Source organism: Sinohyriopsis cumingii, chromosome 1 (genome assembly GCF_028554795.1).
Source record: "Sinohyriopsis cumingii isolate HCF-2022 chromosome 1, ASM2855479v2, whole genome shotgun sequence".
Lineage (NCBI taxonomy): Eukaryota > Metazoa > Mollusca > Bivalvia > Unionida > Unionidae > Sinohyriopsis > Sinohyriopsis cumingii.
The window spans coordinates 29,910,421-29,935,572 of record NC_142961.1 but is presented as its reverse complement, the minus strand read 5'-3'; the positions used below and the strand labels follow the sequence as shown (position 1 = coordinate 29,935,572).

Below are 25,152 nucleotides of genomic sequence, written 5' to 3'. Positions count from 1 at the left end.
TGTCAACATAAATATAAATGCTAAATATGTAATAACTATTTGAAGTACTTCTTTAATCAGGAACAAGTTTATAGCTGTATCAATGAGACCATAACTTTGAGATTTTCAAAAATATATGCATACTTTGTCTTGATGAATATTATATATGGATATTTCTGTTTCAGCAAATTGATGGAGAGGCATTCCTTTTACTAACACAGACAGACATTGTTAAAATCATGAATATCAGACTGGGTCCTGCACTCAAGATTTACAACAGTATCATAATGTTTAAAAATTCTTTGGAAGTGTGACAGTCTAAGTACCACAATGAAGAAGACATTTTTCGAAATGAAATATATGATTTTATCACCGCATTCTCAGACTGAGTCCTGCACTCCAGATTTACAACAGCGTCATAATGTTTAAAAATTCTTTTGAAGTGTGACAGTCTAAGTACCACAATGGAGAAGACATTTATCGAAATGAAAAGATAATTTTATCACAGCATTCCATTCAGAAAGGAGGGAAGAAATCTACGGATAAGTAGCATAAGCATCAGCAGACAAAATAAAATGCAATACTTTATAATGAACACAATAAAAGCTGGTTGATCTAAATACTAGTTATGTTTACATGGGTTGACAATTGTCAAAGATGTGAAATGTATTCCCAGAGTGGTGTTACAGATTATTTGGATAGGCAGAGTCCTGGGCATGGGTCTGCTTCCAGAACTTGTCACGAAATAGTATCTGTTTCTTGATCAGCTAAGATGGTGCATTTTATGGTGATGTTTTGAAGATCAATATTTAGAGATTTAATGAGAAGAAATTTTGCTTCTTCCCTGTTATTATCTTGTTGTATGCTTTCATGTGTTGATCCAAATGAGAAATCCATGTAAGGAGAATTTTGTAATAATTTTATTTTTCATATTTAATACTGTTATTATGAGCTTGTATTGTCCTTTTTTTTTTTTTTTTCTATGAACTTTTTGTCATTATCCTTGGGGGTGAGGGTGCATTTTATGGATATAGAGAGATACAACAAATTGTATATTTTGTTTCATATGATGGAAGATGGTGTTTGTATAACTGATTTTACAAGTTTGGAAATTTGAATTTTAAAATTGATTTCCACAAAGAATTCATACTGCGGGGTGGGAGAGGGAATTGGAAGAAAGAAGGTTAGAGCAGTTTATTTTTAAATGTTTTTTTTTTAATGGGTGATTGATTACAAATTATATTGTATTGACCAATGTATAACATGTATTCACTGTAAACAGTGTAGGCAATGATATATCATAATGTGATAACAGATTATGCTGTATTTTATGTTGCAGTTAGTATGTAAATGTTTGTAGTAAATTTGCATATAACATCAATAGGTTTTTAGCTAAATCAGTTTGAATTTTGCATCTTCGGTTGTAAATTTGTAGAAATTTTATCAGTTTAGAAAATGTAATCAGCTTATATTTAAGTGAAACATTTTGACATTAGCCTTTTGGACAATCACATTATTATAAGTTAAAAATTAAACTTTAAATTACACATACACAACTTATTACACATTTACAACCGTCATTTATTTGACAGCATTTAAATTTGATACTATTATATTTTATTCAACGGTATATACATCTGGTTAGTATGTTACAGTTTCTTCACACAATAATTTTGAAAAAGAAGCATTAATATCTACAACAGATTATGTTAGTTGTAAAATAGATTAAATCAAAGATAGAAATGAACCGGGACAATTCAATTTCAAAAATACATGTGCAAGTTTGTTTCATAATAGTACCTGGCTAATTATTAAATGTACTAATGATACAACACGTAATGTAGACATTTATTTTTAAATTAGTACAATTAGCTGTAAAATCACTTTTTCCAATAGTGAGAATGACTTAAATCTGCCTATAACATGAGAATAGCTGTACAAAAAAAAAATTGATGTACACCAAAGTAATCACATTTGCATTTATCAACATACAAAATTTGTATACTCTAGTATTTGAAATACATTTCAGAGCAACATGGAAGGGTGGTTGCTTATAATTGTGTTTTAATAAATGTTATTACTTGTTGCAGCAATATTTGTATCATTAACAGTTACTTTATGTACGTCCATAAACCATAAACTAAAACTGAGACATCCACAAGTTGTGCAATTCATTTCTACAACTCAGAAGGATAAGCTGTCTAAAACATAACCTAACAAATTTTTAGTAAGGAGTACATTTCTAAGACTATAAAGTAATTTCACAATAAAAATTTCATGGAGATTTTCTTCTCAGCTTATAATCAGACAAGAAGAAGAAGTAGAATCTATAAGGAAAATAAAACCAAGGTAACAATGTGGATAGACATTTTGTTTATTAATTTTTTTGTATAAAGAATCAAGATTTTAAGAAGTTACTAAATTGTGTATAGTAGACTGACTTCATAATTGATTCCATGTCTGCAATATACATGTAAACAGAGCAATAATTATAAAGTAATAATAATCATTAGGGAACAAAGAAAATATTCTGGGTCTAATTAAATTCTTACAGTCATCAATTTATATGGTGACTTAATAAAAAGCTCCATGTTTCAGTGTAACATGTCCTTTTACCAAATAAGCACAACTACTTTTTATATTTTTTGGAAACTTTTTAGACAATTTATCAGATTTCCTTCTTAAAGGATTTCATTTTCCATTAAAATGTTCTTGTGAAATATGCCATTTATAAGTATAACTTTTTAGGTTTTATATATTTGCTTTGATATTATTGTAAAGCGGGCTAGCTTTAGTACTGTTTGTATATTGCACCTAGATTGGCGTCTTCCAAAGTAACAAGTCATGGTCAATAATAGAAAGTGTAAATCCAGTGATGTTCCAATGTGTTCTGATTGTTCTAACCATAGGCTTGTTGCATTTGTTTTGTGTATCAGGTATGCAAGCAGTGAGGGCATGGGGCTTTAAAGAACAAAAAAATTCAGAAGTATTTACTCCAAAACTGAGATACAAGACCAGTACAACTACTTCATGAAGAATATACAATGGGTTATGTGGGTGTTGTACCATTGTTATATATGACAAGGAAATTTTGAAAAACATTTTGTTATACTGAATCTTGTGAGAGATCAGCACAAATTATCTACACAGTACTTAGCTAGGTTGCAGCTTATGAAGAGATGATCTTTTAAAAACCGCTTGTTATTGAACTATAGGTGTTCATTCACTGAACCCAAAACCACAAAACATTTTCTCTCTGACTGTGCAAAATAATATATGATCAGAAAATAGAACAACAAGAATTTTGTCTCATATAGATAAATTTTCTGTTAATAGGAACCCCTTACACTCTTTTGAGATCGATGAGATTTTTAAGGCCATCCAAAAGTACATGATAGCAACTTAATAGAACTATTTAATCACTATTTATATGTATTCACGCCAACATGATATAACTCCGGATACTTAAATCTTTAAGTCATCCTAATAAATATTGCACAGACAAAAATATCTGCATGTTATTTTCTGTAGAGAACACTGTTGCCAAATTATAAAGCTTTGTAAGAGAAAGACTTGTGATTTCTAAGATTCGAGTATTTTGGACAGTCTGAATGAAAGCGTTATGCCATTTTTTCTATTTCACTGCAGGAACAATGCTTATGATTAGATCCATTATTTGAAATTAATTTGTAATTTTAAATTGCTACACATTGTTTGTAACCTAGCATACATAATCTGTGATCACCAACATAATTGTAGCAAGGAATGACTTCTTTTTTCTCAGTTCAGGTAGGCTTGAAGTTATGCAGTGTAGGATGGTTTCCTCTTCAGGTAACAAGTTCCATATTTGAATTATAGAAGGTAAAAATGAATTATGGGACAATGTTCTACACATTTGAGGTTAAATAATGTTTGTTGATGAAGTAGATTAGAATTTATTTACTGAATCACATCATGAAGATATACAGGAGCTAATCCTTGATAACTTTTTAAAAATCAATTTATAAATTTATACCTGTAACAGCAAGAGTTTAGGTTTTCCAAATTATTTTTGTGGTACAGTTGTGTGGCAATGCACTTTTGGTTGTACCTGTTATTAAGGGCCATCCATTTAGTACGTATGCAAAAATCTGGCAAAGCTTGACCCCTCCCTGTACACATGCATACTTTTTTTTTACACACACCCCACCTGCATACGTACACTTGATGCACCACCACCACCCCATTCTATAGAACAGCCTATTTTTAATCCATGCAGAAACAAACAAGGATTAATAATATTAACATGTTTAATAAAACAGATAGTCCCACGACATTGAATGTCTTGCTGCATCAAGGAAATAAGCTGTGTAACTTTAAAAAGTTTGTCTAGTGTCTGCTAAAATTCAAACACCAACTGAACCACAGCCAAACAGGTTACGTATTAGACAAATTATTTTCGAGGTTTCACCACCCCCACCCCCACTTCATATGTATATGTACATTATCGGTAGACCCCCTCATACACAAGCATATGCATTTGGGTTAACACCCCTCCCACTTCCATGCATACATACTAAATGGACAGTCCCTTATTCAGATCGCTGTGACATTTTATTCAATGAGTTCTTTATCCTGCATTTTACATTTGGCCCTAAAGTGATTAACATCATCAAAATTGGTACAGTAGAAGATTTACACATTTACCATCCAGTTGAATATAAAATTTAAACAGTTTATCTGTTTTAATTGTATGGACCCTGCCAAATATACATTCTTCAAGCATTTATGTAAACATGATCCTTGCGTATAAAGTATGAGGCTTAAATTTGTGTAAATATACATATTTAGTAAAATAGACTAATAGTTATTCATATTATAATTAGGAGGAGTAAAAAATCAGAACATCCAGATGAAAAAAGTAAATAATCACATTGTAGTGGAATGATACATAATTATATAGTAGATGTAATTTCAGTGAAACAGGTTTAGATGTATTTTGTAATTAGAAGTACAGTCCTATTGCCTTAATCTTACTTGCATTCCATGTGTAGTCTTGAATAGGAACCTCATAGTTGAGGTCAAATAAATTGGTTTATCCAACTGATAAAAAATTAATGTAGCATTTTTGAATGGTACAATTTGAGGATTACACTCTGGATGTGGCATCATAATTTATTAGATTATATAGATGTGGCACTATGATTTACTAGATACCCCCAAAATCATATCTGATAAATCAGGCATTCAAAACAGATGTTCAGACCACATTTATATAACTAACATGTGTGTATCAATATTTTTAGATGCACTGAGTCAGACTTTATCAATCCCAATTTGTTTTGAGTTTCATTAACAAATTGGAAATGCATGGAAAGTGCACAAGAGAGGGTATGTTATGAATGCAAAACTTCATTCATGTTTGTACCAAATCATTCTAAAAGAACTTGTTTTATGCAGTGTATGAAAACATGTCAGCCTAACAGCCTCAGAATATCCATACATCATTCTTTCTGCCTGTTATATAAAATTTGTCATGTGTACATGGCTGTATGATATAGGATGAATTAATGTATTAGACTTGGGGACACTTCTTTGTGGGTAGTGAATGTTTATTGTTGCTTTGATTCAGTTAAGAATTGTAAAGTATGTCTGAAACAGAGGTAAAGTGATCTGAGTGCTAGAGGCACTCTGATTTTATTTTTAAATGTGTACACAGTCTGTTTAAAATACTGTCAATATTTGTTGATATTTTGATATCAGATTTTTGTGCTTTGATGATGTGCTTCAAAACAGCTTGTTTTAAAAATGGCATGGTGCAAAATTAATAAAGCACTCAAAAGGCTATGGTGTTTCTCTTTACTTGTTAAATGTTCCACTACATTAAGAAATGAAAATGCAGTTTTTACCTCTTTCTATATGCCCAATATCAGGCAAAGCCTTTTTGTTATAATGCCTGTCCTTCTGTCATTAGGTTAACAATTCTGTTTCTACACATTAATTCAAGTTGTCCACCATCTATGGTTACCAGTGGTAAAGAAAAACAATTTCAGGGTCAGAAGGTGAAATGTCATGGTCACTGACTAAAAGAGTGAAAATGGTTCTTCACAAGAATTTGAGTTCTCCATGATCAACAGTTACAAAAACTCAGTGGATGGTTTGCACATTAGGTAAAGAAACACCCAAATGAATTCAAGGTCCAAAGATCAAGGTTATAGAGAACAGAATGGTTTCCACACAATAACTGGAGTTCTCCTCTATCTACAGTTAAAAATTTTTACATTTGACTTGCATGTGGAGTAAGGATGAAGACCTGCTGATCTTGGGAGTCTAAAGACCAAAGGTCAGGTCACAGTAGCTGAAAGAAGAAAGAATTTTCTACGCAGAACTTTTCTTTATCAACAATTTATCTTCACCAATGTTTGTGCCTACACATATGACTATTAAATACGTTAGCAGGTGAATAACTGTGCTGTTCATGGTACTCGTTATATTTGTTCTAGATTGGATTTTTACAACCTGTTTCTCTGCTTGCATGTGAGATGTTCAGTTATTATTTTCACACAATCTCTTAAGAATACATCAAATTTTCAGGGGTAAAGGCAGATTTTTTTCATCAAGTTCCTCCTATATTGTGGATAGATTCGTCAAACTTGGCATACAGGATTACCAAGGAATGTTAACATATTTACAAGTTACCTGTAAGTGCAGCATATAATTCTTTGTCATTGTCTTTAACCTTGAACCTGATTGTACAGATAGACAATGACTGAACTTAATTGTCTTGGAATATTTCAAGAAAACTGAAATGCTAAGTTTAGTTAAATCTATAATTATTGTCTGCTTTTTATTTTTTTTAAAGTTATGTTAAAAAGGTCTCATTATTGAACTGGCATCATTCATATATCCATAAACTTGGTTTGAGATGAACTTATTCATACTGGTGCCTGTTATAATGATCTCAAGCTAAAACATTGAAAAGCCAGAATCAAGACCTTTGACCATGAAATCAATGCCAGAGTGCTGACTACCATCTTGTTTACTGAAATGCAGTTAAATACAAAGTCTTGTCTAAATTCACTTGAGTATGTTGATGTCGCTGTCTTAAGCTTAATAAAGTACAAAAATGCAAGCTAACCTTTGATTTGACCCTAAGGCCAATTTGGTCTGGTTTTCAAACTTCTGAATATATTTTAAGGATTTTGTTTGTTTGTTTCCTTTTATCATTTATTTTATATACCTTTTGCCCAATTTTCACATTTTTAACTTTATTATATGGACAACATTCTTTTGCATACCAGGGTCCAGCAACATGGAATGAATTGCCCGATGAACTTAGACACAAAGACAGTGATCCCGTTCAAGAATGCTCTTAAAACTCACCTATTTCGAATGCAAGAACAAACTTAAAGACCTAATAATGTTTTCTACCTTAAATATTTTCAACACGTTTTTTGTTTTCTAATTTCATGGTGTTTGTTTTTGTAATCATATCATTATATGGTTTTGTTTATGTTACAGGTGTTGTCTAATGTTGTAAAGCGCTTAGAATTTCTAAAGATTAGGCGTTATACAAAGTCCTCATTATTATTATTATTATTATCATTATTTTGCACTAGGTACTTCATGTTTTTGTTTATTTTTAATGTTTTATCTTCCTAAAGGATTTTAACAGTTTTTTATACAATAAAGATTGTCTATAATGTTTCCGGGGGGTGGGGGGGCTGGGATTTTAGAATGTCACATCCAACAAATGTATCCAGATTCGTTTTATTTTTCAAAATGTTTATGTATTTGTCCTTGTTACTGACATTGGACATGCATGTAGTGGATAATTTATACTGGTATGATTACTGTTAGAACTAGTATGTAATGGGGATAAAAAGTTTCAAAATACAACATACATTTGAATAAATACATTTTATCTGGAAGAAAACATAAGTCAGTAATTTTTACCATCTGATGAAATTATGAACATGTATGCGTATCCACCAGTTAATCAATTAAAACCACTTTTATATGAAAACATCTTTGTTCGAAAAGTGATTGACAAGTAAATTTATTTATTTGATTGGAAAGAGATTCTCATTAGTCATCAGTTTTCTATTGATAAGAAAGTACTCAAGTGTTTCTGACAAAATCATTGTTTGATTGGTCTTTCCATTTTATCTCAACTTTGCCAAAGGATGGACACTTTTTAATTGAAGACTCGAAAGCCAGCTTGGACCCTTTATTACTTTTAGCACATCAAAACATTCCATGTCTGGCCTAAACTCTTCTGATTACTACAAACAGGTAATTTGTTTGCAATATGTTTTGTACACATATTAGCCTTCTACTGCATTACTCAGCCACACATCATTACACCAGTCACAATGACAGGTGGAACAGTTCCAGTACTCATTAGACTGGTTCTAGCTGGTGTCTGTAATGCATGGATACAACACATGAAAACACTGAGGGTTTTTTTCTTCAATTTTTTTATATTAAAAATTTGGCTTATTTTCAATGCAGTAGATTTCAACTTCATAACAGTATCTGAAGAAGACAGCTTTTGATAATAATAATAATAATAATAGTGAAAAATAGTTTAATTGTTACTATTATTAAACTTTACCTTTATGCATGGAAAGACTTCATCCATGCTAGATACACCAATTCACTGTTCTCAGATCTACATCATCAGCCCATGCTTTATACAGCATCCTCGTTCTTTACCAGATGACCATTGGGTCAACACATGGAAAATCACAATGAAGAGAAAATGCCTACAAGTGCAAGATTTTCATACTAATAACCTAGGCTTGTTATTACTAGTTTTTTTAAGGTGAACTTTAAAACCAGTAATTGGTATTTATCAGATTTTAAATTGATAAAATTATCATTGATAATTTTGATTCGCACCATGAGCCACCCACCCTATCTCCTCCACGCATAAATGGCATGTGGCATTGTGGTAGTAATTGTGCTCAGTAATTTTGGTTCTCAAATATTAACAATTACAAGAGTTTTACAATGGTGGGGTCCAGTTCTTATTGTGATTATTGTTCATTAATGCAATAACATGACACTGAATCACATAACAGTTGTTTATTAATAAATTCTAGGTCCCTTTAAGTGTTTCAGTAGTGTTTTTATACTTAAAAAAAAAAAAAATTACTCAAACACAGCACTGGTGTGGTATTTATAAATTGTAAACAGAATAAACCAAATAAATTTGGACATTCTTGTTTTACGATACAAAAAAAGTATTTGAAGAGATAAAATTAGGCTGACACAACCCTGGTTATTATATCATCATTTCTCTGATATTTTGTCAGACTAAGTTTCTTGTTTCAGATGTCTCAAACAGTTGGTCAGTGTGGGCATAGGAAAGGCACATGGAACACTCACTTGTTCATCATGTATAAAATACACATAAATGGACAGATGTCTCATGTGTTGCCAATGGTCCAATGACACTGGCGACCTTTCTGAAAGCTGCCACATGTATCTGAAGAGGAAAGAATCACATTCTTGCCCTTCTGTATTGATTAAATCTAGCATTGATAGAAACACTGATGCTACATGTAAGGCAATACCAGATGTTTATAATGAGATAAAGTGTACTCCCCCAAACAAATGAGGGAGGAGCAGCACCTTCCCTAAACAATATGGAATTGACTGCATCTCCCCTAATAAAACAGGGAAAGATAATATCTTCCAGGAGAGAAACTGTATTATGACATGTGAGAATGGTAACAGATATTTTTCAAGGGTTTAAGTGCACTTCCCAGAATAAAGGCGGGAGGAGCAGCACCTTCACAAAACAAGATAGTATTTCTTCTAAAAAGAAGACAGCTTCTGCCACTAAGGGCAATCAACTTGCTGGGTCCATTTGCAATCCCCCAACTATCTGAGGGCAGAGTAGTACCATCCCACAAGCAAACACAGTAATACCTTTGGAAGGGTTACACCGAGCCCAAATACTTGCATCTCCCTTCATTGGAGGGACAAGATTCCATAGTAACCGAGGTAAGGCAAAGAGTAAATTATGCAAACCCAAGAGGTTTTGCTGTCTTTCTAACTCACCTAATTCTGAGGGAACATCTCTCAAATTTAATTTGCTATTGACTATAAGTGACAGGTGATGGATCAGTCACTTATCACCAGATACAGACAGACTAGATACTGGGTATAGGTCTGCAAGACATGAAGAATCTTGGAAGAGCACTTGGGATAGGTTTGAATATACCCCCACCCACCCATTTCGCTACCTTGCATAGTTGTCGTTTCACAGGGACCAAGCAAGGAAAGTCCCTTCCTTTCCAATAGTCCCTTTCAATCCTTTTGGTATATGGAACTTTCCACCTCAAGGGAGAGAACTAATTCTGCTAAGGATGTCGTCTATATGAACACGTACATGTATGAGTGATGAGGTCCGACAACAACCACAAGTTCTGTGAAAAAGGTCGTTAAGGGAATTGAGGGTTAATTCCCTCCCGCTAAAAGATTAAAGAGAGATCACTCATCTGTCGTGACACTCACTGAGGACAATTCTTTTGCTCGCCTTTTTGAGACATAATATATATGTCCCTTCTTCCTAGCCATTCCCGCAGAGGGATCGTTCAGACTACATTTTCCCACCGAGCTGGTTGATATCTGAGTTCCTGTATCAAGGTCTTAGTATTTTGCATAGCTTCTTGAAGTATAAAGTAAGCTAGCGAATACTTTTTATTTAGGGGACGTTCATTAATTATGTCAACAATTTTTAGGCAATTTTTTACCCCCCTCCCCCCTTGTCAACAACTGTCAAACTTTCAGTGACCCCCCAATAAACTTTTAACAACCCCCCCCCCCCCCAACTAACAATATTTTATACGGCTGGCTTTTATGCTAAAAATAGAATTATGGAAATTAAGAGGTCTACAAATAAATTTTAATACATTTTTTAAAATTTGTTTAACAGATTTCAAATTGACTATAACACTTTGAATTCATGAAAAAAAATCGAGAGTTTATATTCTAGCTTCTGTCATCTTCCCATAGGGAAGCCAAATGTTCCTCAATTGTTATAATGGGCATAGTGGCTGATTTTTTGTAAAAAATGACATTGTTGACGTCAATTTATCTTGAACTCCTCCCTCCCCCATGTCAACAATTGTCAAACTTCTTCAAACCCCCTCCCCCCCCCCCATTTTGTTGACATAATTAATGGACGACCCCTTAGTGCATTAAAATTGCATTCAAGTTTTAGCTAAGGATACTGTCTGAAAGCAGTTCGAGTTGGTTATAAATTAAGAAACACTTGGTTGCTTGTTTTCTGGCTGGTATTTCGTGTAGCAAGTTGAAATGCTACAAACACGTGATGACAATTTGCGTCCTGCACCTAGATGTATGAAGTAAAATAAAGTTATGCAATGATAAAGATTCAGTTGCCTTTGCTAAGAAGGTATAAATGGGTATACAGAGTATGATAAATGAGCTGAGCAATGAAACACTAGAATCACTTGTTGGAACCCCAAAAATAAAACTTAAAAAAAAAATTACGCCAAAAAAGAAATGGACCACAGCGAGGATCACAGGTGCATGAACATGCAAGTCAGTCAGACGAAAAGAAAGTGTGAAAATAACAGAAAACTCTAGAAAGAGTAAGCAGGAGAATGTTTTATAGAGAACTTAACTTAAACTTAGGTGACATAGAAACAAACGAAATGATGAATATGACATAAAGAATGAAACAGACTATATTCATCTAACGATGAGCATCCACCACTAAAGGGGGCACAGAAAGTGCTCAAACCACAGCCAGAACAACCACATAAAGATGACTGTGCAAAGTCCGAATAACAAAAAATTGAGGTTTATTATCACATCATGAATCACACAAAAATAGAATACGAAAGCACTGTTCTTCCTGCGGCTCTTGAGCACATAGAAAATTGCTGATAGAAGACAAATAGCTCTTGTCGCACTTGCCAATATATGCCAAGAGGACACTTTACTGGTTCGATTTATTCCGGTGATTAAATATCAGGCCAGTAGTGAATGGGGGCACTTTACGTACAATGGGAATTAGCATTACAGACCCCCCCTGGGTTAGATTACGTACAATGGAAATTTAACATGGCGAAAAATCGTGGGTCAGATTACGTACAAGGGGAATTAACATGGCGATAAATCGTGGGTCACTCTACGTACAAGGGGAATTTAACATGGCGATAAATCGTGGGTCACTCTACGTACAAGGGGAATTTAACATGGGGAATAGAGTTTGGGCTTGTTTAGGGACAAGGGGAATGGAACATGGGATTTTTTTTTTCTTTTTTTTTAAAAAAAATTTTTTAAAAAAGGGGTAGGCAATTCAAAGACTATCTCTTTTCGAGAAATATGGCTGGCCCTGAAAAGGGCCTTTGGGTTTATGTTAATATTAATATTAACATAGATGGCATCTCTCACATCTTCTTCTTCTTCTTAAACTCCTTCTAACTGCCGGTCCATACACAAGTACCCTCTTCAGACATCCTTGTCTTTCTATATAAACTCTCCTCATCCATAGACTTGTATCTGTCCTATCAACAACAGTCCACTTGGACCGGACATACATGAGCATGTCCGTCCTGAACATCATTGTTGACACAAGGGTTGAAGATTGAACGTCGGTCCACATCTTGAGGCTCCGAGAAACAGGTGAATCAATGCAGTGAACGGCGCTTATTTATAGGCAGAGGTAGGATTGAAACGAATTGAGTTCATTCACCAATCCGAACACGCGTTACAAAATTCAGCCAGTCGCATCCAATCCGAAGAGAGCAGTCTGTGACGTCACGTAGTCAATGTAGATTTGCTAGCGCTTGTGTGCAGTCAATCTATGCGACAGTGATTCAACATGACGGAAACTCAGAAAACGATCCATTGGGGTGCACCAGCAGGGGAGACTGCCCAAGGGAACCCGGACTTACTTTCAGAAGAGGTGAATTGGGATTTTGTGGATTTTCTCTCTTCGCAAGAATTTGTTCCGGAACCTGCGTTACCTTCTTCATTACCGCAAGTGGAGAATTTTAGACAGAGACAGAAAGAAGAATTGGAGAAATTTATACAACGACAAAAGGAAGCGGAACAAGCTTTTCTCCTACAGCAACAGCAACAAGAAGAAGAGGTAAGAAAAAAACAACAGCAGCAACAGCAAGAAGAAGTAGCAGCAAAGAAACAAGAGGGTGAAAATCAAACGGTCACGGTACTGTTGGACATTTTAGCGGAGTTAAGAAGTCTGAAACAAATGTATCAGACTTCTTTATCACGACCGAAGAGAATACGACCTTCCCGAGCTAAACACGTCAACCCTGTGACTAAGCCTACCGTACCACCCTTAGTGATTTCAACTCAATCATCATCAACATTACGCAGTCCAGAAGTAGGCCTTGGCCGTGGCAAAGGCATAAGGCAGTTAAAGTTGATTGCTTAAACTCACCCCTGCACCAAAAAAGGCCCTTTTCAGGGCCACCCACATTTCTCGAAAAGAAATACAATTTCAATTTGCCAATAACTCAAAAAGAAAAAAACCACCCATTTTACCCTTATAGTACGTGTCTGTGTATGAGTGCGTGAGTGTAGCTTCTTATTTTAAAATCACAACTCAAAGACACTTACCTTATATCATTAATTTATTCTTTTCTCCATTTTTTTACAATCCAATTCACAATTCACAACACAACACTTTAATAGAAAGTTCATTGACTTCTTCTTTCTCCTTGTTTACTCTCTCTGTTTTTTAAATTTCTTCACCGTCTTTTCCTCATTTTCTTCCCTTCTTCTTTTCTTCTTCTCCTGTTTCTTTGCCTCTTGTAAATAGAATTGTCTTTTTTCTTCCTCTTCTTCCTCTGAAGAATCCCTCTTTTCTTCCGAAGAATCCCTTTCTTCTTCTGAAGAATCCTTCTTTTCTTCTGACTCCTCTTGTTTCTTTTTTGGGCAATCTGGAGACCAATGTCCTTTTTCTTTACAATAATAACAGGTATCTTGACTTTTGTCTTTTTTAGTCCCTGTTTTTGTTCTTTTTTGACGGTCTGGACACTCTGAAGACCAATGCCCTTTCTTCTGACAGATATAGCAAGTATCTTGACTTTTATCTCGAAAGGAAGGAGAGTAGTCCGTAGGCTGGTCTGAAGAGAATTTTCTAATGACCCCTCGCAAAGCTCTGACGAAACGTTCCATCTGGTTAGTCTCTTCCATCGTTGTGCTCGGCTTGAGAGTGAAATGAATAGTGAAAGGATAAGACACACACCCTTTTATATACGCTGGTCTGCTAGGACTATAAAGTAGCTCATGGTGTTTGAACTTGAGTCATTTGACTTTTTGCTTTCAAGATGAAACGATCCCATTCATTTGAGAAGAAAGAAGAAGAAGAAAGTAAGAGGCAGAAACGTGATCTATCGCCTCGTACCAGGGCTGAAATCTTGGCACAAATTCATGCCAGTGATTTTGAAGAGGACATGAGTGAACCAGAATCAGAACCCTCTAAACCAAGTTCACCACCCTTAGTCAACCCTGAAAAGTACTATTCCATTCGAGAGACGGAAAAGCGCTCCTCTAGAAAATTTAGAACCACGGCTTACAAATACACAGTGAAGTTTAAAGATTTCAAGGCTGAAGTGCCGTTAGAGAAAGCAGAAGTGTTCATCACTGAGGTGTGGGATTCTTTGCTCACTGCACTCAAGCAGCAATGTCAACCCAAAGAAGACGATCGCTTGAGACTTTCCATACAACACGACGGTTTGAAATCCCCTGTTTGGATCGAGTTTAGCACCCCTGCAGAATTGACCGCTTCCAAAGTCATGGACAAGATTCAACACGTGCAACAATCTAATGACCAGTTTGACATCACCGATGGAAAAGCCACACTGGACATGACCCACGTCTCTCCTCCTCAAGGAACTGGACGCAAAAAGATGTTATTGGTGGACGACCTTCGCAACACCAAAAAGAGTCTCGTCCGAATTAACAACTCTCATGACCAGATGTGTTTAGCCCGTGCCATCGTGGTGGGACGAACCTATGCCGACAAGAACGACACGGTAGAATGGAAAAGAACCTGGAACACTATTCAACGTTCCCATCGAGCCAAACAACGAAACGAAGCAGAACTCCTGTTGCAACAAGCCGGCCTGTCCAAAGACACACCCTGTGGCATTCCTGAGATGCAAAAATTGCAAGATGCCCTAGCTCCACGCTACACCTTAAAAGTGCACCCTCAAGAAATGCGCGGGCCTCTGTTGTTTCGAGGCCAACATTTTAAGGACGGAAAATACATTCACGTTTATCATCACGATGACCATTTCGATACGATTACCAGTATCACCGGATTCCTGGGATACAGTTATTACTGTGAGAAATGTGACCACGGTTATAATAATCGAGAGCAACACAAGCATTGTGGATCGAAATGCTCAGGATGTTTGGCCTCTTTACCCTGTCTGAGCGAAGAACCAGTGCCTTGTTCGACTTGTCTGCGCACGTTTGTTAGCCCTACTTGTTACCAACAACATCTGAAGACGCAAGGTTCACAGCAGAAATGTGCTTGTCAACTCCTGAGATTGTGCCCTACGTGTGGACAAGGCATACGTACCAATAGTACCAAGGCACACGTATGTTCAGGAAAAAAGAAATGTCACATTTGTCACCACATCGTGGACTTGGAACACCAATGTTACGTGCAAAAATACCAACCCCCACCAGAGAAAGAGGACAGTCACAAGAAGAAAGGCAATTTCATCTTTTTCGATTTCGAATGCATGCAAGAGACCGGTATTCACATTCCTAATTTCTGCGTGGCTCATCGAGCGTGCGAGAAGTGCATTCAAGAACCTATCTTCAGTCATTGCCCTCACTGCAGCAAGATTCCTGGAGGGCGTGAAAAAATCTTTCGGGGACCAAACACGTTAGCCGATTTTGCCCAATGGGTCTTAGACCCCATCGACAAGACGTGGAGCCAAGAGGACATCGAACTTTACGGAGATTGTCATCGTCATGCCACAGTGATGGCTCACAATTTCTCCGGATACGATGGACAGTTTCTTTTGAGGTACTATACGGAACATGGCACCGAACGTCCTAAAGTCACTTTCAACCAAAATCATTTTCATGCAAGTGGGACAAGTACAGTTTAAAGATTCGATGAGCTACTTGGCCATGCCTTTGAGCCGAATGCCTAAAACGTTTGGAATGACAGAAATGGCTAAAGGGTACTTTCCACACTTTTTCAATACGGAAGCCAATCAACACGCCGTTCTACCCCATTTACCTGAGGCTCACTATTACGACCCCGACAACATGCGTACCGAACAACGAGAAGCTTTCTACGCTTGGTATCAGGCTCACGCCTCTGACCCCTTCGACTTTCAGGAAGAAATGTTAAAGTATTTTCGTTCCGACGTGGACATTTTACGACGTTGCTGTGGAAAATTTCGAGAACTGTTCATGGAACACGGAGGGGTCGATCCTTTGAAAGAAGCTTGCACCATTGCCAAAGCGTGTTCCTTAGTGTATCGACAACGATTCATGCCTGAAAACACCGTGGCTGTCATCAGTCCTCAAACGACCCACTTTGTCAAACGTCAATACTCGGTCAAAGCCCTACGTTGGTTACATTACTTGTGCGACAAGGAAGACAAGTGGATTCAGCATGCCCGCAACGGAGGAGGCGAAAAGACCATCGGAACGTATTCGGTCGATGGTTGGGACTTAGAAAACCCCAAGATCGTGTACGAGTTTAACGGTTGCTTATTTCATGGATGTCCCGTCTGTTACCCTGACCGTGGCACTAAAAATCAGTTTTTGCAACGAACCATGGAAGACTTGTACCAGGACACTTGTCAGCGGCGCCTAAAGTTAGAACAGCAAGGATACCAAGTGGTGGAAATGTGGGAACACGAGTACGATCACCGTATGAAAACCGATCCCGAGTTTAAACGCCTCGTGGAAAGTTACCAGTTCATGGACCCGCTGAACCCGAGGGATAGTTTGTACGGAGGAAGGACCAATGCCACCTGTTTGCTGTACCAAGCCGACGAAGAGAAAGGAGAAGAAATCAGATACTTGGACGTGTGTTCGCTGTATCCCTACGTGTGCAAATATTGTCGCTTTCCTGTAGGGCACCCGCAATTGTTAACGGAACACATCGACCTGAAAAACATTCGACAATACGAAGACTTGATCAAGTGCAAAGTTTTGCCTCCCACGAACCTATACCATCCCGTCTTACCTCACCATTGTCAAGGCAAACTGATGTTTCCCTTGTGCCGTACTTGTGCCGAAACGTGCAACCAAGACCAACCTTGTCGGCACACCCAGGAAGAACGGGCCTTGACGGGAACCTGGGTCAGCGTAGAATTGTTCAAAGCTCTGGACATGGGATACCAACTGTTAGAAGTGTACGAAATTTGTCACTTTCCCAAGACACAACAATACCGCAAGGGTGACCCTACTCAGAAAGGCATTTTCGCCGACTACGTGGATGCCTTTTTGAAACTGAAGCAAGAAGCCAGCGGCTATCCTTCCTGGTGTCACACTCCCGAAGACCAAATACAATTCAAAGAGAAATACTACGAACAAGAAGGCATCACTTTAGACCACATCGAGAAAAACGAAGGCAGGCGATCGTTTGCCAAAGTGATGTTAAATTGCTTGTGGGGTAAAATGGCACAACGACCGTGTTTACCCAAGACGGAATATTTGACAGAACCTTCCCGCTACTTCCAGATGATTCACGACAAAACCAAATACATGAAACACGTGGACGTCGTTCGAGAGAATTTGATCTTGGTCAATTACGAAGAAGATCTGGACTTTGTACAAGACGACCCTTTTGGAAATGTCATCATTGCGGCTTACGTGACAGCCCATGCTCGCTTAAAATTGTACGAAGCTTTAGAACTGTTAGGGGAACGCGTCCTGTACTTTGACACGGACAGTTGCATTTACATCCATCACCCGATTCAACATCACCCTGACATCGAAGGAGACCGTTTAGGAGCCTGGACAGACGAGCATCCCGACGACAAGATTCTAAGTTTCGTCAGTGGCGGTCCCAAAAATTACGGCTACGAATACCGGGACAAACAAGGAGAAGTGCACACGACGTGCAAAGTGAAAGGACTGACTCTGAATTATCGTACCAGTCGTGTGGTCAACTTTGGGGTATTGAAAGAAGCCTTGCAATCGGGAGAGGATGGAAACTTTAAAGTGACCACCTATCAACCGAACAAGATTGTACGTTTACCCACTCACCACATCGTCAGTCGACCCTTGGAAAAAGTCTATCAAATTGTATACCAGAAGCGAGTTCGACTTCCCAATCATTTCACCTTACCGTGCGGTCACGTCGGTATTGGTCTGTATATAAAAAAGGAACCCTAGGCAAGATCGATAGTTCATTGTGACTACCAAGACCGAGCGAACAAGATGAATACTTTGAAAGAGGCATCGTTCCAGTTTGGGGATTGTAAAAAAGTTGTATCTTCCTCTAGTGTGACTAATACTGGATGGATAAGACCCATGCATTGCGACGGAAAATGTCCGGAAGGAAACTGCGATTGTCCATGTGGTTACCATTGTAATTGCGTAACGGAGTTTGCAGACGAGTGCGATTGTGAGCCTTGCGATGGATACGATGCTGTACCTTGTGACCTGAGCGATGCCGTAAAGCATCATGGGAACTTTAGTGCCCCTACCCCTATCATGGAAAGTGATGCTGTGCGTGTCAAACCTGTGGGATGCGAAAGCGATGCTGCTCGTCCTCTTGGACATTTTACTGGGTTTCGTTTTAAAGGGGAATGTTCACCTTCACGTCTACCCCCCTACGGATGTCATCCAGCCCTGAGCAAACTCCTACCCATGTCACTCAACCCTCATCGAAACGAACCTGTGAAAGACGAATATTCGTTCCCTGTGCGTTTGTCGGAATACTGCGACTTTGAAAATCGTCTTCAATCGTTCAAAGGAAAATGGCCTAAGTATCTGGGAGGACCGACCCCCGAAGAATTAGCCAGAGCCGGATTTTTCTACTTGGGCGAAGGAGATAAAGTCAAGTGCTTCAGTTGCGGTGTGTCACTTCACCACTGGGAACCCCAAGATTCGGCCTACGTAGAACATGCTCGATGGTCACCGAATTGTCATTACTTACCCTTAGTGGGACCGAGACATTGAAGTAACTTCTTACCATAATAATCTGTTCATGGATACTTTACAAGAGAACATTTGTGCTTTGCCCGTGGAGTTGAGAGAACGCATTTATCGAGAACTGGTCAAAATACAAGTGAAACGTAAAGAACAATTGCATCCGTTACGTCACCGGTGTTTGAACCACTGGTACCTGAAGGCTATACAAGGATTGATTCAATTGAAAGTGTTCCATCGGACAGACATTGATCAACGATCCTCTAGTTTTCAAAAGGATTGGTTTGTTATGGACGATTCTACCTACATCATTGTAAACGTACTGCATCGAATTCCAGAGGAAGAGTTAACGAATTACCAACATCTTGAACGCAATGTCAACTTGGTGAAAGAGGAAACTTTTGAACGAATTGTAATGTGTAGATTAGTGACTCAACGATTTAAATTCGACACTGAAGTAAAACCATGTTTGTGCAAAGAGTACATTTCTTGTGTCAGACCAAAGAGAATTTAGTATGACCTATTCATGGATACTTTACAAGAGAACATTCGTGCTTTGCCTGTGGAGTTGAGAGAACGCATTTACCGAGAGCTGGTCAAAATACAAGTGAAACGTAAAGAACAATTGCATCCGTTACGTCACCAGATCTTTAACCACTGGTACCTGAAGGGTATAAGAGAACTGATTCGTCAGAAATTGTTTCAGTGGTCAGACCTTGTTCAATACTTCCAGGCCCCCGATGATTCACGTGTTGATCATTTTGGTTACTTCGAGATTCACCTAGAGCAACCCATTGAGGAAGACGAGGTAAAGGATTACCAACATATTTTACGTGGAATCTACTTAGCGGAAGAGGAAACTTCTAATCGAACTCTGACGTTTCGGTTACAGTATGCAAGATTTACATTACCCATTGGAAAACGAAGATCACTGGCTAGAAAGTACGTGTATTCTTTTCGAAACAAAGAGACTATAAAAACAGGCAGCTATGCCACGACTTATGTCGTATGTAATCCAACAGATTCCGTGGAAGGAACTCAATGACCATATTCAAACCGTGGATCATTACCATCGATTATTGCAAGAACTGTATCCATTCAATTTGGGACGACAAGTGGTGTGTGTCTTAGTGACTTGTTTTCTGGGATTTCGTTTACCAGCCGATTCTTTGTGGACTCTTTACGATCAGTACTTACCACCTCCATGGCCTTAAATGGTCACGAAAAACTCCTTTTGCTCAAAGCCTTGCGGTTTCATCTGGATACTTCTCGACCTCAACAGGAAAAAAAGATTCGTCAACTTTTAGCTACCCAAGACGTGTATGACGATGTGTGTGTAGCTTGTGACTTACACCCTCATTGGACAGATGTTCGTGACTGGAAAAAGGGGGGTTTTGAGGCTTGGACCCAAGAAGTGGCCCAGTATGCACAAGAGTTGTTCAAGGAAAAAAGTTACTTTTCAACCTGTGTTAGTGACGGTGCCAGAAGAACCCATCACCGAGAACAACCACTCGCTTCAGGACAGGACTGTCATGGACATTCCTGAAAGGTCATTCCGGGAGGACACGTGTGTGACAATACCTCATGTAGAGACTGTAAGAACATTACACACAGTCCCTAGGACATCTTGGTTACCCAAAACGTGTTGTACAGACACTTGTTTATATTCCACTTTGATCGCTTTGCTGTGTTTTATATTCCTGTACATCACTATTTGGGTTGTATGTATTTTTGTCTTTCGTGTTCATATTTGAAACATTCAATAAACGTGTTCTGAAAAAGTATATAAACTCTTGTCTTGTTTGTTTTTCGTGTCACAAGTGACATTTCTCATACCATGGCTACCTCTGCTGTCTCTGCTCCCTCTTCCTCTACTGTCAAAGTCATCGACGAACACTTAGATCGTGCCAGTTGGGAGGCTTTGTATCTTCGCCATCCCTTTAACATGCTCATTGCTGGACCTAGCGGTTCAGGCAAAACCGAATTCGTCAAACGTTTGATCGAACATAAACATCATTTGATCGATCGACCCCCTCAACGGATCGTGTGGTGTTACAAAGAGTGGCAATCGGCGTACAACCTCTTGCGAGAAAGTCAAGGCGATTCCATCGTGTTTGTGGAAGGCATTCCTAAAGAAGACGACGGCATCGTCTCTGACTCCCGTCTAACCCATTTGGTCATTTTCGACGACATGTTAGGAGAAGACGAAGAAGAAATTAAATTGTGGTTCACGCGCAAAGGGCATCACCGTAATGCCAGTGTCGTTTACATCACCCAAAATTTGTTTCAACAAAGTAAAGCCCATCGTACCATCAGTCTCAATGCGCATTACGTGGTCTTGTTTAAAAGCCCTCGAGATAAATCGCAAGTGCAAGTCTTAGCCAAACAGTTAGGAACGCCTTGGCTGACTCAGGCGTACGACGATGCCACTCAAACGCCACACGCCTATTTACACGTCGATTTGAAACCTACGACTCCTGAGGATTTGCGATTTCGTACCCACTTGTTTCACCACTGGTGCCAAGACGGAGGGCCTGTCCTGTACACGTCTCCGTCCTCGACTTCATTTCACTCCCCATCAAAAAATCTATAAAAACCTCAGACCCTTTTTCGTCTGTCTCACTCTCAGTGCGAACATGACGTCCCTTCAGTCGCATCTTCCCGTCAAATTGATTCGTGCCTTGTATGGCATCAGTCGAGAAAAAGATCCACAAACACGAGCTCGTGTCTTAGAAGCTAGTCTCAAAGAAGTCTTACGATGGTTCACGGTGACGGCACGTCAAATACTCCAAGGAATCATTCAGATTCCTCATCAAACCCAACGCTTTTTCGATCGAAACAAAGTCGCTTTGGTCCAACTGGCCGATCCCCGCATCGACACTCAAACCAAAAAACAAATCATTTTGAAACCTGGAGGGAGCGGTACTTTAGGAGGGGTCATCATTCGTTCACTCTTAAGATGGGATCCTAATGCCCCCAAAGTTATCCCCAAGACAAAAGTTCAACGAAGCCCCAAGAAGAAAAAGACCAGGTCCCCAAAGAGAAGAACTTCTCCAGTGGCGGGACCCTCCTCTGACCAGACACCACCCCGAAAAAAGAAAAGAAGCCCCCAGAAAAAGAAACAGAGAAAAAGTCCTCAGAAAAAGAAAAGTCCACAGAAGAAAACTAGTCGCAAGAGAGGCACTGCGGCCAGGACGCAGCCTTACACTCGCAAACCACGACCTGCCACAGCGTCTCCGACAGCCTCACGTTTGTCCACTTCTCCGTTGATGTCACCAGGAACTGAAGAGTACTTGGAGACGTTGATTACACCAAGAACTTCTCCGTTGATGACCCCCAAAAGAACTTCCCCAGTGGCAGGACCTTCCAATTTAGCGGCAGTGGCTGCTGCTCTCAAAGTACCTTCTCCCAAAATCAAAGTCCATGAAAGATCGGGCATGTTACAAAGTTTACTGGATTTGTCCAAGCAAGAACTGGCTCGATTTAGTCCGTTACGTACCCCTGCACGACGTGTCATGCCTGTCCTCAAACTGATACGACGTAAAGACAATCAATGGCGACGCGTTCCAGTATAAAAAAGGCCTGTGACCGAGTAGGATATCAGTGTTTTTTGGTGCTCCTGAAGACTCAAAGATGTCACCCTCCAGAAAACCCCAAGGAAAGAAAAGGAAAGGACTGCCACCACGTTTAGCCAAACATGGGGACATGTTATCTGTCCTGTCCAAAGCTTCTCCACCCCTACGAAAAAAACTCATTCAAACGGCCTCCAAAGAGGTCATCGATACCGTGTGCGAATGTTGTTTGAACGTTTTGAAAGGCACGATCCCTTTGTCCAAACACCAGAAACAATGCTTAAGTAAACATCGTCACGTTCTTCGCCAAATGGTTCGAAAGAAAATTCCCATTCGTCAAAAAAAGAAGATGTTAGTGCAACGTGGAGGCATTTTGCCCCTCTTGTTAGGCCCCATACTGAAAGGAGTCTTGGGAACCATGTTGGGAGGACTAGTGGGAGCAAGATAAAAAGGCCCTCGAAAGTCCCAAGATCTCAGAATTCACCCCTGACAACCCCATGGAAGGACGAAAACTAGCTTTAGTGCCTTACAAACGATGGATGGAATACCATCGGTGGCAAGAACAACGCACCCCGCATTTACCTCCCAATCCCAATTTGAGCGAGATGTCCCAGTTACAACACGAATTGCAGTCCTTGATGGATCGCCAAGATTTGTCCGAAACAGAAAAATCGCAAAAGTACGGTCAACTCTTGCAACGACTGCAACTCTTTCACCAGAAAGCTTTAGACGAAACAGCTCTACCCACTTTGAAAGATTTTAAGACCTTGATGAAAAGTCCAGCACCATCACCAGTACCAGTACCAGTACCGGTACCAGTGGTCAAGAAAAAAAAAGGAAAAGAAGAAGAAGAAAAAGGGTTTCAAACTCCACCAGAAAAAGTACGCAAGTTAACAACACCACCTACCTCCAGAATTGGATGGATTAAAAAGATGATGGCCACCCCTTCTTCATCACAAGAGAAAAAGAAAGTGAAGACAGAAGTGAAACAACAACCGATATCCCCTGCTCAGACATCCTCCTCTTCGACACCTATTGCCGGTCGCACACGCAAAGCCTTGCAATCCAAGAAAATACCCCAAGAGAAAAAGAGTAGCCTCTTCCAAGAGTGGGTGCCTTATTAACACACAAACACAAAAAAAATGGAAAAAGTCTTAGCCAGCATTTACTACGATCCCTCGCATCCTGCAGGTTACGCAGGAGTTCAAAAATTGTATCGTGCTGCCAAAACTCGACTGAAAAGTCTCCGTTTACCTCAAGTGCAACGATGGTTACAAGAACAAGCTACCTACACTTTACACAAACCCATTCGACGTAAGTTTGCCAGAAGTCGCACCCGAGTGGAAGGCATCGATCATCAATGGCAAGCCGATTTAGCCGATGTCTCTCATTTGGCCAGCTACAATCGCGGCTACAAATATTTGTTTTGTGTCATCGACGTCTTTTCCAAATTTGCCTGGGTCGTGCCCTTGACTTCCAAATCCAGCAGCGAGTTAGTGCGAGCCCTGCAACGAGTGTTGAAACAAAGCGGTCGTCACCCTCTTCGATGGCAAACGGACAAAGGCACCGAATTTCTGAACCAAGCTTTCCAAAAAGAATTAAAGAAACGTGACATTCATTTTTTTACCACCGAGAATCCCGAAACCAAAGCCAGCATCGTGGAACGTTTTCAACGCACTTTGAAAGAACGCATGTGGAAATATTTTACGCATCACCACACTCTGAAGTACATCGACATCTTACCGCACCTGGTGCAAGCGTACAACCAATCTTACCATCGAAGCATCGGACGTGCCCCGCAAGACGTGACTCCCGACAACGAAGTGCTGGTGTTTGAGCGCCTGTTTGGTACGTCCCCGACGAGGGCTGTCCCCAAGAAAAGTGGAGAGTTGACCGTAGGAGATTGGGTGCGCATTGGCAAAACCAAACGCACTTTCGACAAAGGTTACTTACCTAACTGGACGACCGAATTGTTTCGCGTCACTGGACGAGTGCATGGCCGTCATCCTGCCGTCTATAAATTGGAAGACATGAACGGAGAAGTGCTCAAAGGAACGTTTTATTTGCCCGAGTTACAACGTGTGACCAAAAAAGAAGACGACGTGTACGACATCGAAAGCATTCTCGAACGCAGAACCCGTAAAGTGGGCAAACGACGTGTCAAAGAAGTCAAAGTACGTTGAAAAGGATATCCACCCAGTTTCGATTCTTGGATCGACGCTTCGCAAGTCATCGACTATAAAAAGAAGAAGTGACCATCATGCCCTTTCACACATCAGACGCAGCTACGTCGACCACTCCTTCTTCCCCTAGTTCTTCTGTGCAAGATTTACAAAAACAACCCTTGTGGGTGTGGTGTGGAGAACGTGTGCCTAAAACGCAAATCGTCTTTTTCTGCCAAATCTTCGTGGTGTATTGTGTCATCGGGGCAGCCATTGCCAATTTGAGTTTGCAACAAGGAGACAAACAATTG

The 25,152-nt window shown here is 39.2% G+C and overlaps 1 protein-coding gene across 3 annotated transcripts in view; it reads left to right on the top strand.

The window, feature by feature from the left end:
• The window catches only part of LOC149806619 (lethal(3)malignant brain tumor-like protein 3), an 85,684-nt gene extending 79,881 nt beyond the window's left edge, over positions 1-5,803 (top strand). For all 3 annotated transcript variants that reach the window (XM_089955685.1, XM_089955668.1, XM_089955677.1), the window contains exon 20: positions 165-5,803. In XM_089955685.1, coding sequence (XP_089811811.1) covers positions 165-293 — 129 coding nt within the window. In that variant the 3' untranslated portion in view covers positions 294-5,803. The remainder of the gene's footprint in view (positions 1-164) is intronic.
• Positions 5,804-25,152: the final 19,349 nt, after the last annotated feature.